Consider the following 12149-nt stretch of genomic DNA (forward strand, 5'->3'; position numbering starts at 1 on the left):
TGATATGAAACCTTTGGTAGGTGGGTGTTGTATACAAATGAACGGCGTCGATGCTTGTAGAAGACGAGATAAAGAGTGATAAAAACTTGAGAGAGAAAGAGGAGAAAGAAAGAAATCTCTTCAGCTTCCTATCTCTTTCCCTGAGACGGGCCGACCAGTAAAATATAGCCTCTCGCTTTCTCCCACTTCTCAATCCAAAGGCCAAAGGCGTCGACGGTAAAACCCAAAACCCTTTTCTTTGCTACATACTCTGCTCCCCTTTCTCTGTCTTCTCTTCTTTTTTTTTCAATTTTTCGTTTGTGGGTTCTGTGTTTCGCTGAAGAAGCTTCCGTTTTTCTCTTGTTTGAGTTTTAAAGGTGGACTTTTTCTATTTCTCAGGTCGTTTGTTTTGGTGGTTTCATTTTGAGTTTTAGGAGTTTGGGTACTCTTCATTTGCTTGTGTTGATTTGGAAAAAAATGCTTGCAAAGAAGATTGAGATTAAGGTTGTGTATTCGTGTATTGAATCAACCCTAATCTCAATCTTCAACCCAAGCAGTTTTTTACCAAATCAACACAATCAAATGAAGAGTACCCAAAACTGTTTCTTATGTAAAACTAAATGTCTGATTCATTTCAAACGCATTGTAAGTTAGTATCACAACGTTTCTTGGATTTGGTGTATTTTCTCTTTTTTTTTTATTTGGTTAGAGACCAGAGAAAGGTTTGGCATTTAATACGCAGAGCTTTAGACTGCTTGTAGCTTTGTTTTTTTTATGAAGTTTGCGTTTTTCAAATCATCTTTAAAGTTTACACATAATAAAAACCAACCTTTATCTCCTTGTTGTCTTTTATATCGGTCTTAACCTATAATTGAGCTAGATCACTTATGATTTTACCATTAAACAATGCAGCCTCCAACTCTGCATTATGGCTAGGCTCTTGGCTAATTTTACAGTCCGTCCTCTACTTGGTCCCGGAAGACATCTCCAGTCCGAAGAATACAGAAAACCAAGAAGTCGTGTGAAGATGATGTCCAGTTTACACGCACCTGTTTTGAGTATCCGGAACTACTCAGGGTTAAGGGTTAACAGTGCATTGGATCTTATGGCAAGTCGCAGTCCAGATTTCTTTGCTAAGGTTAATATTTCAATCTCATCCCGGAAAGGAAAAGCTAGCCGATGTGTACCAAAAGCCATGTTTGAACGGTTTACCGAGAAAGCAATTAAGGTCATAATGCTGTCTCAAGAGGAAGCTCGGAGACTTGGCCATAATTTTGTTGGGACTGAGCAGATACTGTTGGGTCTAATTGGGGAAGGGACTGGAATCGCTGCAAAGGTTCTTAAATCCATGGGGATCAATCTTAAAGATTCTCGTGTGGAGGTTGAAAAGATCATTGGAAGAGGCAGTGGATTTGTAGCAGTTGAGATCCCATTTACTCCTCGTGCAAAGCGAGTACTGGAGTTGTCACTAGAGGAAGCTCGACAACTCGGTAAGGATCTGTTTCTAGTTGTTAGGCTTGGAGCTTTTTTATATGTTGTGTATAACAGAAGCTTTCTTGACTGATAAAAATTGCAACTTTTGTTATTTTTGAATTCTAGGGCATAACTACATTGGGACAGAGCATCTTCTGCTTGGTCTTCTTCGTGAAGGGGAAGGTGTTGCAGCTCGTGTCTTGGAGAATTTGGGTGTAGATTCTAGTAACATCCGGACGCAGGTAAATGCATAAACTCTGAATTGTCACTTCATGTTATGTCTTAGAAAACAATTCTTGATTACATTTTGAGTATTTTCAGGTTATACGTATGGTCGGGGAAAACAATGAAGTGACAGCAAGCGTTGGTGGAGGATCCAGCGGAAACAGCAAAATGCCTACACTAGAAGAGTATGGGACTAACTTAACTAAACTAGCAGAGGAGGTAAGAAAAATGTCTTACTCACCTTTTAATACCTCTCAAGAAAGTGTCAAGTTAACACTTTCTGTTGCAGGGTAAACTGGATCCTGTTGTTGGAAGGCAACCGCAGATCGAACGAGTGGTCCAGATCTTGGCTCGAAGAACCAAGAACAACCCATGTCTTATTGGAGAACCTGGAGTTGGTAAGACTGCAATAGCTGAAGGACTCGCGCAGAGAATTGCCAGTGGCGATGTTCCTGAAACAATTGAGGGGAAGACGGTAATAATTCTCCCATTGTATCATTTATAATGTTTTCAAGATGCTGAGAAGAGAGTCCACATATATATGTTTTGATGTATTGACCTTTACATTTCTCTTTTGTTTCAGGTTATAACCCTTGATATGGGTCTTCTAGTAGCTGGAACGAAATATCGTGGAGAATTCGAGGAAAGATTGAAGAAGCTTATGGAAGAAATCAGGCAAAGTGATGACATTATTCTGTTTATTGATGAAGTGCACACGCTGATCGGTGCAGGAGCCGCCGAAGGTGCAATTGATGCTGCTAACATTTTAAAGCCAGCTCTTGCAAGAGGTGAATTGCAGGTATATTTTCTCATTCCTTTGTATTGGTTTAATGATGTCAAAATCAATAAAACTTTGAAACTCAATAGGCTTTTTTTTTGTTTTGTAGTGTATTGGTGCAACAACATTGGATGAGTACAGGAAGCACATTGAGAAAGATCCTGCATTGGAGAGACGGTTCCAGCCTGTGAAGGTACCTGAACCTACTGTAGAGGAAGCTATACAGATCTTGCACGGTCTCCGTGAACGATACGAGATTCACCACAAGCTCCGGTACACCGACGATGCCTTGGTTGCTGCTGCACAATTGTCACACCAGTACATCAGGTTTTTGTCCTTTTCTATAATATTTTGACAATGTTTTTAGACAAGTTGCAGCATGCATTTTCTCAACCTAATTTCTTCTCTTGAATGAATAGTGATCGGTTTCTTCCGGACAAGGCGATTGACTTGATTGATGAAGCTGGGTCTCGGGTTCGACTACGCCATGCTCAGGTTCATATTTGCATTTACGCGCATTAAGAAAGAATCGTCTTTTGTATCTATTTGAGCTGATTCAGAAAGGAATTTTTTTTTTGGTTTAGGTCCCTGAGGAAGCTAGAGAGCTTGAAAAGCAACTCAGACAGATCACTAAGGAGAAGAATGAAGCTGTGCGAGGCCAGGACTTTGAGAAGGTATCGTCTTCGTGTTTATCTGACTGTCTAAGATTGGTGTTTACAATTTCCCTAACTTCTTCTTCGACAGGCTGGTGCTCATCGTGACCGTGAAATAGAGCTTAGGGCTGAGATTGCTGCTGTTTTAGCCAAAGGCAAAGAAGTGAGCAAAGCCGAGACTGAAGCTGAAGAAGGAGGACCTACTGTCACTGAATCCGACATCCAACACATTGTCTCAACCTGGACAGGAATCCCGGTAGAGAAAGTCTCGTCTGATGAATCTAGCCGTCTTCTCAAAATGGAGCAGACCCTTCACACAAGAGTCATTGGCCAAGACGAAGCCGTCAAAGCCATTAGCCGGGCCATCCGCCGTGCACGTGTTGGACTCAAGAACCCGAACCGCCCGATCGCTAGTTTCATCTTCTCTGGTCCGACCGGTGTGGGGAAGTCAGAGCTTGCCAAAGCCTTGGCTGCTTACTACTTCGGTTCAGAGGAAGCAATGATCCGTCTCGACATGAGTGAGTTCATGGAACGACACACTGTTTCAAAACTCATCGGCTCACCTCCTGGTTACGTAGGATACTCAGAAGGAGGTCAGTTAACTGAGGCGGTTCGACGCAGGCCTTACACACTTGTCCTCTTCGATGAAATCGAGAAAGCACATCCAGATGTTTTCAACATGATGCTTCAGATCCTAGAAGACGGGAGACTAACCGATAGCAAAGGAAGAACCGTTGATTTCAAGAACACGCTTCTGATCATGACTTCGAACGTAGGAAGCAGCGTGATTGAAAAAGGCGGTAGAAGAATCGGGTTTGATCTGGATTACGACGAGAAAGACAGCAGCTACAACAGAATCAAGAGTTTAGTGACTGAGGAGCTAAAGCAGTATTTCAGACCGGAGTTCTTGAACAGGTTAGATGAGATGATTGTTTTCAGACAGTTGACGAAGCTTGAAGTCAAGGAGATTGCTGATATAATGCTTAAAGAAGTGGTGGTGAGGCTGAAAGACAAAGAGATTGAGCTTCAGGTTACTGAGAGGTTTAAAGAGAGAGTGGTGGACGAAGGATTTGACCCGAGTTACGGTGCGAGGCCGCTTAGACGAGCTATTATGAGGCTTTTGGAAGACAGCATGGCTGAGAAGATGCTTTCAAGAGACATTAAAGATGGAGATTCTGTGATTGTTGACGTTGATGCAGAAGGAAGTGTGGTTGTGTTGAATGGTAAAAGTGGAGGTGGTGGTGGTTTTGTGGCTGGAGAAGCCATGGAAGAAGATCCAGTTCCTGTGTTGTAGAAGGAAACACAAGGGTTCTAGTCTTCTAGAGATTATTCTTTCCTTTTTAAGTGGTTATTGAATTGTGTCTCATTTTAGTCGCTTTTGTTTTCTACTGTTTTTGTTTCTGGATATTTGATTGTTCGCTCGGGAACTAATGGAAAATTTCCCACAAAAAAAATGAAGGGATTTTTTAATTTTGCAGTGCCTCTTCTTTTCCCAAAACTTGTTGGATTTGAAAATAAGAATACCAAAGCTTACACAGGCAACTGTGAAAAGTAAAAGGAAAAAAAAAAACAATGGCACACAGATTCTTCGTGAAACTTACATGAAGAGAAATATACAAAACGAAAATTTCATTCTATCAGAGAGAGAGAAGAAACAACAAATTATAAGAGAGGAAAAACTTTAATACTATGAATCAGCGTCGAGATCGTGATTCGAAGGAGAGGAAGTAGGAGATGGAAGCTGATCGATTTCTCTTCGAGAAGCTTCCCATAACTGTTGCTCTATGCCCAGTTTCCTTAGCTCTGTTAAACCTCTTTCCACTGAAGACCAGCAAAATGAAAAACTTTAGTTTATCACTATGAATTTATACTTCTAGCGCTTTTAGAGCAAAACACAGAAATGGGCAAGTCTGGTTACCATCCAAGGAATCGTGAGAAGTCGGAGATTTCCCGTTGCTACGGCTGATCCATAACTGGAAACGTTCCTCTGCAATGTCTTCTTCCACACCATGTAACTTAGCTCTGCTCCAGAAGTACAACAGCCATGCCTGCAGTAGCGTAAATGAAGGAATCAAGACAACATTTTAACTGATACTACATTGTTTGGACTTGTAAGTTCCGTAGCTCTACGTCCTCTTTCTAGTTAGGGCAAAACCGCAGTTAAGATGCCAATGGATATATCCATCATGATCCAGCCATATAGATCTTAGAATCAAACTGATGTTGAGGTGTGGCTAATTTTTGTTCGATATGGTAATTTCTCAATGTGATGAAATAATGCAGGTTGATCACAGACAATCTGACAATGAGCAGAAGGCATGCAACATGGAAGATAGTGTCCGTTCAAAAAGTGAATTGAAAGACAGTGTATATGACGATGAGATGTACCTGCTTAAACGTAACGTCTTCTTGTTCCGCTTCACCCAATTCTGCATTAAAAAACAATATGAGAACATTGCTAAAAAAAATCAGGATAAGCTAATGACGTTGAGGTGATCTTCTCTCTCTCAGGAATAGAGAGACTTTTCCCCTTACCATATGCATCTATAAATCTGGACTCTCCATGACCTTTGGAATCTGTCAGATGAAAACAAAAAAAATTAACATTTACTTTTAGTTATGGAGGATGCCATAAATCTATTGCACTAGTCTGGATGTGCCCACGTAACACTGGAGACATACTAAGAGTAAAAACGAATACATAAAAAAATTGAACCAGATGCAGGACGTGACAGTCATTCAAGGTGCAAGTGTCTCATAAAGAGCTTATAGGCGTTTAAAAATTTTAAGAAGCGAACAAAAAGTGAAGCATGTATTTTTGTTGTGCGTTATCCTGGTGTTAAAAGCTCGTAATAACATACCAGAAGCAGTGTGACGAATCAAACTTGGTTTTCTCTGCTGGGCGAATGCAAGCATGATAGCATCCTCAACCTGAATTTCAAAAGAGAGAAGAAGATTTCAAACGTTGTCCTTGGAGATCTATGCTAGGTGACAGCATTTATAGGTAACTCAGAAGCAAGAGTGGACACCTTTAATGATGCTAGCTCTCTCAAACCCATCTCAACTGAAAGCATACTTTCAATGTTTCCTTCTCCAGTAAGATCATTCAAATCTCTAGCAGCCTTACTCCGATCATTCCCACCTGCATTATTTCATATGCTGGTTAACAAATTTTGCGGACAACAGTAAGCAAGGAAAACTTTAATAGTTAAACTTATAGCAGATATTAGACGAGCCTTTATCCGAGGATAATTCCTTGGCCTTCTGTGCTGCAGAGGTGACAAGTTCAAATGGAAGAGGAGCCAACGCTGACCAGTGCTCATGCCTGGACGGTGCTATATCCGCACAAATGCCTACGGAAGGATACCATAGAAAAAATGCAAATATCTGTGAACTTGTGAATAACTACCATACCACAAATATGTGGTTTGAACTATTACTGGATGAAAATGAACGGTGTATCATGATATATTTTCTTGGTTCAGAATAAAATAAGTTTAGGAACGGATAAATCGCCTACCATGTTGTACAGCCAAATCCCAATACCGGGCAAGCCAGCATCTCTTTAGGACTACTTCTTCCTATAAGATTCAATAATTTACAGATTAGAAACTTATAAATGATTAGAAGATAACGAAGAAACCCAAGCTATATCACCAAACCATTTCATCCTGTGTTAAAATCATTCTTTGAGTCATAGTGCGAAGAGACTTCGCTTCAGACTCCGCTTCTTGAAGCCTTTCTGCAGCAGTTATAGCCTCGTCTTTCAAGCTCTGAACATAGCAGGGAATAATAAGAGATGGTTTCATCATGCAAATAGTAGTGGTACACGTAATAGAAACCAGTACATCAGTGTACCTTACCTCAAGTTCTGAACGTAGGGAAACAATTTCCTCATCCTTCCCATTCTTTTTCTGTTTAGCAACATTTAGAGCAGCCTGTAACAGGTACAATTCTTATGCACAGCTTAAATCATATGTTTTACATAAAGTGTACATCTAAGACTTTGATATGGGATCAGAATGGTGGATAAAGAAACTCGAGTAGAGAGAAAACCAAATCTGAGCAGAAAATAGAGTGACCGAAATTTATTTCTGTTCACACTAACCTCTCTTTGACGCAATGCTGCTTCCTTCCTATAAAGATACAATTAGGCATGAGGGATCAAAACTACCACCCTATTTTTCGGAAAAGAGATAAACAAAGAGAAGCACAAGAAGGCACATGCTCCAACCTGCTTAACAATTTCGCTTCCAGAGACACTCCTTCTCCAAGAGAGGCAACCTTTTAGAAAGAAAAAAAAATGTAACCTTGTACAAGTGCCAGCACTTAAACATGTGATTTGATGTAACAATTGAGCAAACAAGCAAACACTAATTCTGTGTGCTAGACACGTCAAAATAAATTCCGTCCATTAGTATATGTTTTATCTAAAAATAGTCGGCATCTCCACCTGGATTCTCACTAAACCTGGCTAGACTAGATATTAGTCAGAGTATAAGTTAATAGCATATGTATACGCTCAGCATCTCCACCTAAATTGTCATGAACTGAAGGAATGGTGAATATTCACATTCTATCCTTAAAACAAACCTAAATGCAGAGAAAGCAACGAGAGGTTGGAGGTTGCTTCAGCACGATAAGGATAGCTAACTTGAGTTTAATAGATATTGTCAACAGACAGATGTAAACGAGTGGACTATCTTATTCCCCTCTGAATTTCAAGAAGCAACATCAGTAAGAAAAATGGACTACTCAACACAGCTTCAGAAACCTGTTTCTCGAGCTCCTTAGCCCTAGCTTCTGCTTCCACCCTCTTTTCTTCAGCTCGACGAAGCTGTAATCAAGAATACATGTTATGCACAACGGAGGTGAATGGCTTTATTATTTTAAAATAAGTTTCCATGTCATAAATCGCACCTTCTCTAATACAACCTCATTCTCTTCTTGTAGCATATCCAGCTGCAGTTAAAATTGAATCAGCCTCAATCAAACTGTAATGACTATAATGTCCAGTATGTGAATACAAGGTGTATTGACCAGATACCCCCAAAGGATAAAGAAAACATCACATACTTCATCACGAAGAGCTGAAGCTTCCCGCTGATCACCCTTTTCTTTTGAATTTACTGACGGTAAATCAGCAAAAAACCTAAAAACATCAAATATCAGGCATTAGCCGCAAGCTGCACAGCCAAAACCAGCGTCTACCACTATCTCGTTGAGTCTCAGTAACCCATTCACTTCCCATTTCTCGTGAACCTCTATAGCAAGGTTTTATATTAGGCTTTGAGGACTACATATTAAGTCAAGGAACAAAGAGATAATCTCCCAACTCCAAAGATTAATAAAAAACTTGTTTTGACATATTCCACTAAGCCACATGTTCCCTTGACTACCAAGATTTGAGAAGTATAATAAGATTCAAAATTCCTAAGAAATTCAAGACGAAAAAGCAACAAATTTTTCACCTTTTATCTCTGTTCCTAGTCGGAGGATCAAGTGGAGGAATAGGATTCGGAGCTTTCACCGACACCCTACTTGGAGGCATTAGATTATGAGTCGGAGTCGCAGTCGGAGTCGTGGATCTAGCAGACATCGACGGCCTTCCGGCCGAAGCAGAACGCACTGAAGGCACTTGCTCGGCGAAGTTCCTGCCTATCTAATTAAGCCATAAAAAGAAACCAATTAGCCCTAAAGCTACAACCAAACAACAGCTCATGACATGATTAAATCAAGCTGATCTGAGCTAATTATAGAAGCTGGGATACGAAATTCACCGCAGGCGACGGCGATCTAGTGCGGGGAGCGAAGGAAACAGCCGGAAAATTACTATTTCCGTTGCTGTTATTGCTTCCAGTGGAGGAAAGAGAAGAAGGTGCATGGCGAGCAGGTTTTAGTGAAGGAGATGCGAATCTGAGGCTTAGATCTTCATCCTCGTCTTCGTCATCTTCGTCCCCGTTGTCTTTGTTCTGCAAGGCCATGACCTGAGCTAATCGCTGTGCCGCCGCTTTGGCAGCTACGTTCTGTGTTCGCTTGACGGTGGAGAAACCTCCGACACCTCCGAGCTGTTTCCGGTGAGCAGGAGACATCGCCGGCGACGTAGACTCCGTACTGTTCGATGATTCGCTCCACTGGCGACCATAAACCGGGCTACCCGCCCTCCTCCGATCCATCAGTTTGCGTTAGTGAGGTTACTTGTTAGCCGGATTCAATCGAATCGAAGTATTAAGCGAGCAAAAAGAAGGTGAACCAGAGGAAAATGATTTTCTCGGGAAAAATGCTAGATTTTCTCGAGAAAAAAAAAAAAAAAAAAACCGAAGGAAAGAAGAAACCGTTCGGTGAGATTTGGAGAAAAGTGTTGAAATAATAGAGACGACGAAACGACACCGTTCGCTACGATACCCAACCGAGCCTCGCGGGAGAACAAGTGAGCTGGCCAGTGGCCACCGTGGTCGTGGGACCCAGAAGTCAAGTGCTGATAGATATTTTTCTATTTATATAATTCTTTATTATTATTTAATTTGAATTCAAAGGCAAGTTAGAAATGATATGATCTATGATTTGTACCATATAGTTGATATAATAAATCTTTAAATGAATCTGTCAACTTAATATGCGTATCATAAACACAAGAAGATACTGTTTTATATTGTATTTACATCATACTAATACTAGGAAATGTCAAAAATAACATACAAAATAAAGTATGAACTCTTTTTTAATATCAAAATAAGGACTATATTCAGTGAAAACGCAAAATCTTTGTTGACACGGAAAGAGTCGTGATAAACCAGTATTTGAATGTTCTGTGACGTCAGTCAAATGGTAAAAGATGCAAAATAATTAGTGGTAAATATGACATTTCATAACGAAACTCAGCACCTATAAATTCAGCTTGAGAGTTTCTCGCCTTTTCAAAAAAAAAAAAAAAACATTTCTCTTCCGACAAAAGAAAAGTAAAAAAAAAGACTAACAGAAAGAAAAATCTGTTTCTCCTCTCCGGAGATGTCGGAGACTAGCAACTCGAGCAGATCGTTGATCCCGAGCTTCCTCTACTCTTCCGATCAACGTCTGTTTCAGTCGTCGGAGCCAGAAACGAACATGACGCGGCTCAAATCATCATGGCCACTGATTTCTACGGATCTATCTTCAGTCTCATCGAACGGTCCAAGTTTAACAATTCCGGCGCCGAACGAGAAAGTAGAAATGTACTCTCCGGCGTATTACGCGGCGTGCACGGTCGGCGGGATGCTGAGCTGTGGCGTCACTCACACGGCGGTTACGCCGCTCGATGTCCTCAAATGCAATATGCAGGTCAAGTTCCAAACCAACTGTGTTTACTTTTCTTTATCAGAACCAACTATATATTCGTATTAACATTTTCGAGCCACGTATGTGGTGATTAAATATTCAAAAATGTTTTTTTTTCAAGCCAAAAACAGTTGAATATGAGATTGTTTCAGGAAAAAATAACAAACATGTTGATGTTTGTGACAGAATGTTTGTAAATGCTATTGCTCTGTGGTGGTTGTTTACTAATCTGAAATTATATTCTATTATTTATGAATTATTCAACTTTGGTAAAGTTTTTTTTGTTCCACTTTACACCTGGTGTCAATTTTGTCGAGTTTCGTGTTTTCCACGGCATTGACTCTTTTAACGTCAACACCATGAGAGACTTTTCTGTCTCGTGGATGATTTGATGTGCAATCAGAGAGACTTTGACCTAAAGTTTACAAACATAATCTGTTTACTATTTCAGATTGATCCATCAAAGTACAAGAACATAACTTCTGCTTTCAAGACAACGATCAAAGAACAAGGGATCAAGGGTTTCACTAGAGGCTGGTCACCCACACTTATCGGGTACAGTGCACAAGGAGCGTTTAAATACGGTCTGTATGAATACGCCAAGAAATACTACTCAGACATCGTTGGACCAGAATACGCAGCCAAATACAAGACCCTGATTTACCTCGCTGGCTCAGCCTCTGCGGAAATCGTCGCTGATGTGGCTCTCTGTCCAATGGAAGCTGTCAAAGTCAGGGTCCAGACTCAGCCTGGTTTCGCCAGCGGTTTATCTGATGGTTTACCAAAGATCATTAGATCAGAAGGCGTTCGCGGGTTATTCAAAGGGCTTGTTCCTCTCTGGGGACGCCAGATTCCATGTAAGTCCCACATTTCTAAAGAAATTCTAGTGTCCAGGAGATGAGAGTTTCACTTTTGAGGTTTTGACAGATACGATGATGAAATTTGCTACTTTTGAGAACACTGTGGAGCTCATATACAAGAAGGTGATTCCTACACCAAAGGAAGAGTGCTCCGAGCCAGTTCAGCTCGGTGTTAGCTTTGCCGGTGGATACATTGCTGGAATTTTCTGCGCTGTTATCTCACATCCTGCAGATAACTTGGTCTCTTTTCTCAATAACTCTAAAGGAGCAACTGTTGCTGATGTAAGTGAAACTCCATACCTCACCAGAATATAAAACAGCTCAGAGCCATCCACTGATCTGCTACTGACTTGGTTTTGATTCTTTCTCGTGGTACAGGCAGTAAGTAGGTTAGGGTTATGGGGTCTGCTTACCCGTGGCCTTCCTCTCCGTATTTTCATGATCGGAACACTCACTGGAGCCCAATGGGTTATCTATGACGCTGTCAAAGTTTTAGCTGGATTGTAAGTTTTCCTTACCTGCACGTAGAGATATTTCTCATCAATACTCAAATCACTATAATATCAACATATGAGAAACATTCATCAAATACCTATGTTTTTCTCGTTTTCTCAGGCCAACCACAGGTGGTGCTTCTCCAGCTACTGCACTTGCTCCAGCTGTAAGTGCATAAGATTACAAGGACTTTCCCCACGGAGACGTTACACTAGAGCAATAAAAGGGAAAAGAAAACTCCCAATGGTATTATTCTTATTTTGTTTCTACCTTGTAATATAAAATAGTGTTCTCTACATCTAGCTGTTCTGTTCTACATATGAAAGTCATTGACTCGATAGTAGTAAACGTAAATTTTCTTTTGCTTTCGAC

The 12149-nt window shown here is 40.6% G+C and overlaps 3 protein-coding genes across 5 annotated transcripts; 2 read left to right on the top strand and 1 right to left on the bottom strand.

Moving 5' to 3' along the window:
- The first annotated feature begins 84 nt into the window (after positions 1-84).
- Positions 85-4489, top strand: LOC18021527 (chaperone protein ClpC2, chloroplastic). 2 transcript variants are annotated; one of them, XM_006404147.2, is made up of 10 exons: positions 85-216; positions 892-1469; positions 1579-1694; positions 1774-1896; positions 1967-2152; positions 2261-2476; positions 2565-2782; positions 2875-2950; positions 3040-3129; positions 3200-4489. In XM_006404147.2, exons 2-10 carry the CDS (start codon positions 908-910, stop codon positions 4400-4402), a joined length of 2790 nt encoding a protein of 929 aa, XP_006404210.1. In that variant the 5' UTR covers positions 85-216; positions 892-907; the 3' UTR covers positions 4403-4489. The 2 variants fall into 2 exon arrangements, with proteins under 2 accessions (XP_006404210.1, XP_024013459.1); XM_024157691.1 differs by lacking the exon at positions 85-216 and adding an exon at positions 254-356.
- A 95-nt stretch (positions 4490-4584) lies between these two features.
- LOC18021528 (coiled-coil domain-containing protein SCD2) lies at positions 4585-9405 on the bottom strand. 2 transcript variants are annotated; one of them, XM_024157692.1, is made up of 17 exons: positions 8889-9392; positions 8580-8766; positions 8185-8260; positions 8029-8070; positions 7883-7945; positions 7343-7392; positions 7217-7244; positions 6972-7046; positions 6771-6881; positions 6629-6689; positions 6345-6461; positions 6138-6250; positions 5970-6039; positions 5644-5685; positions 5497-5537; positions 5027-5156; positions 4585-4929 (listed from the first exon to the last, which is right to left on the bottom strand). In XM_024157692.1, exons 2-17 carry the CDS (start codon positions 8705-8707, stop codon positions 4796-4798), a joined length of 1281 nt encoding a protein of 426 aa, XP_024013460.1. In that variant the 5' UTR covers positions 8708-8766; positions 8889-9392; the 3' UTR covers positions 4585-4795. The 2 variants fall into 2 exon arrangements, with proteins under 2 accessions (XP_024013460.1, XP_006404211.1); XM_006404148.2 differs by having other exon boundaries at positions 4586-4929; positions 8580-8770; positions 8889-9405.
- A 640-nt stretch (positions 9406-10045) lies between these two features.
- LOC18021529 (mitochondrial phosphate carrier protein 2, mitochondrial) lies at positions 10046-12143 on the top strand. Its single transcript, XM_006404149.2, has 5 exons — positions 10046-10425; positions 10874-11279; positions 11350-11564; positions 11661-11785; positions 11898-12143. The coding sequence occupies exons 1-5, from the start codon at positions 10117-10119 to the stop codon at positions 11953-11955; spliced, it is 1113 nt and encodes a 370-aa protein (XP_006404212.1). The 5' UTR covers positions 10046-10116; the 3' UTR covers positions 11956-12143.
- Positions 12144-12149: the final 6 nt, after the last annotated feature.

Source organism: Eutrema salsugineum, unplaced genomic scaffold, assembly GCF_000478725.1.
Source record: "Eutrema salsugineum unplaced genomic scaffold, Eutsalg1_0 scaffold_16, whole genome shotgun sequence".
Classification (NCBI taxonomy): domain Eukaryota; kingdom Viridiplantae; phylum Streptophyta; class Magnoliopsida; order Brassicales; family Brassicaceae; genus Eutrema; species Eutrema salsugineum.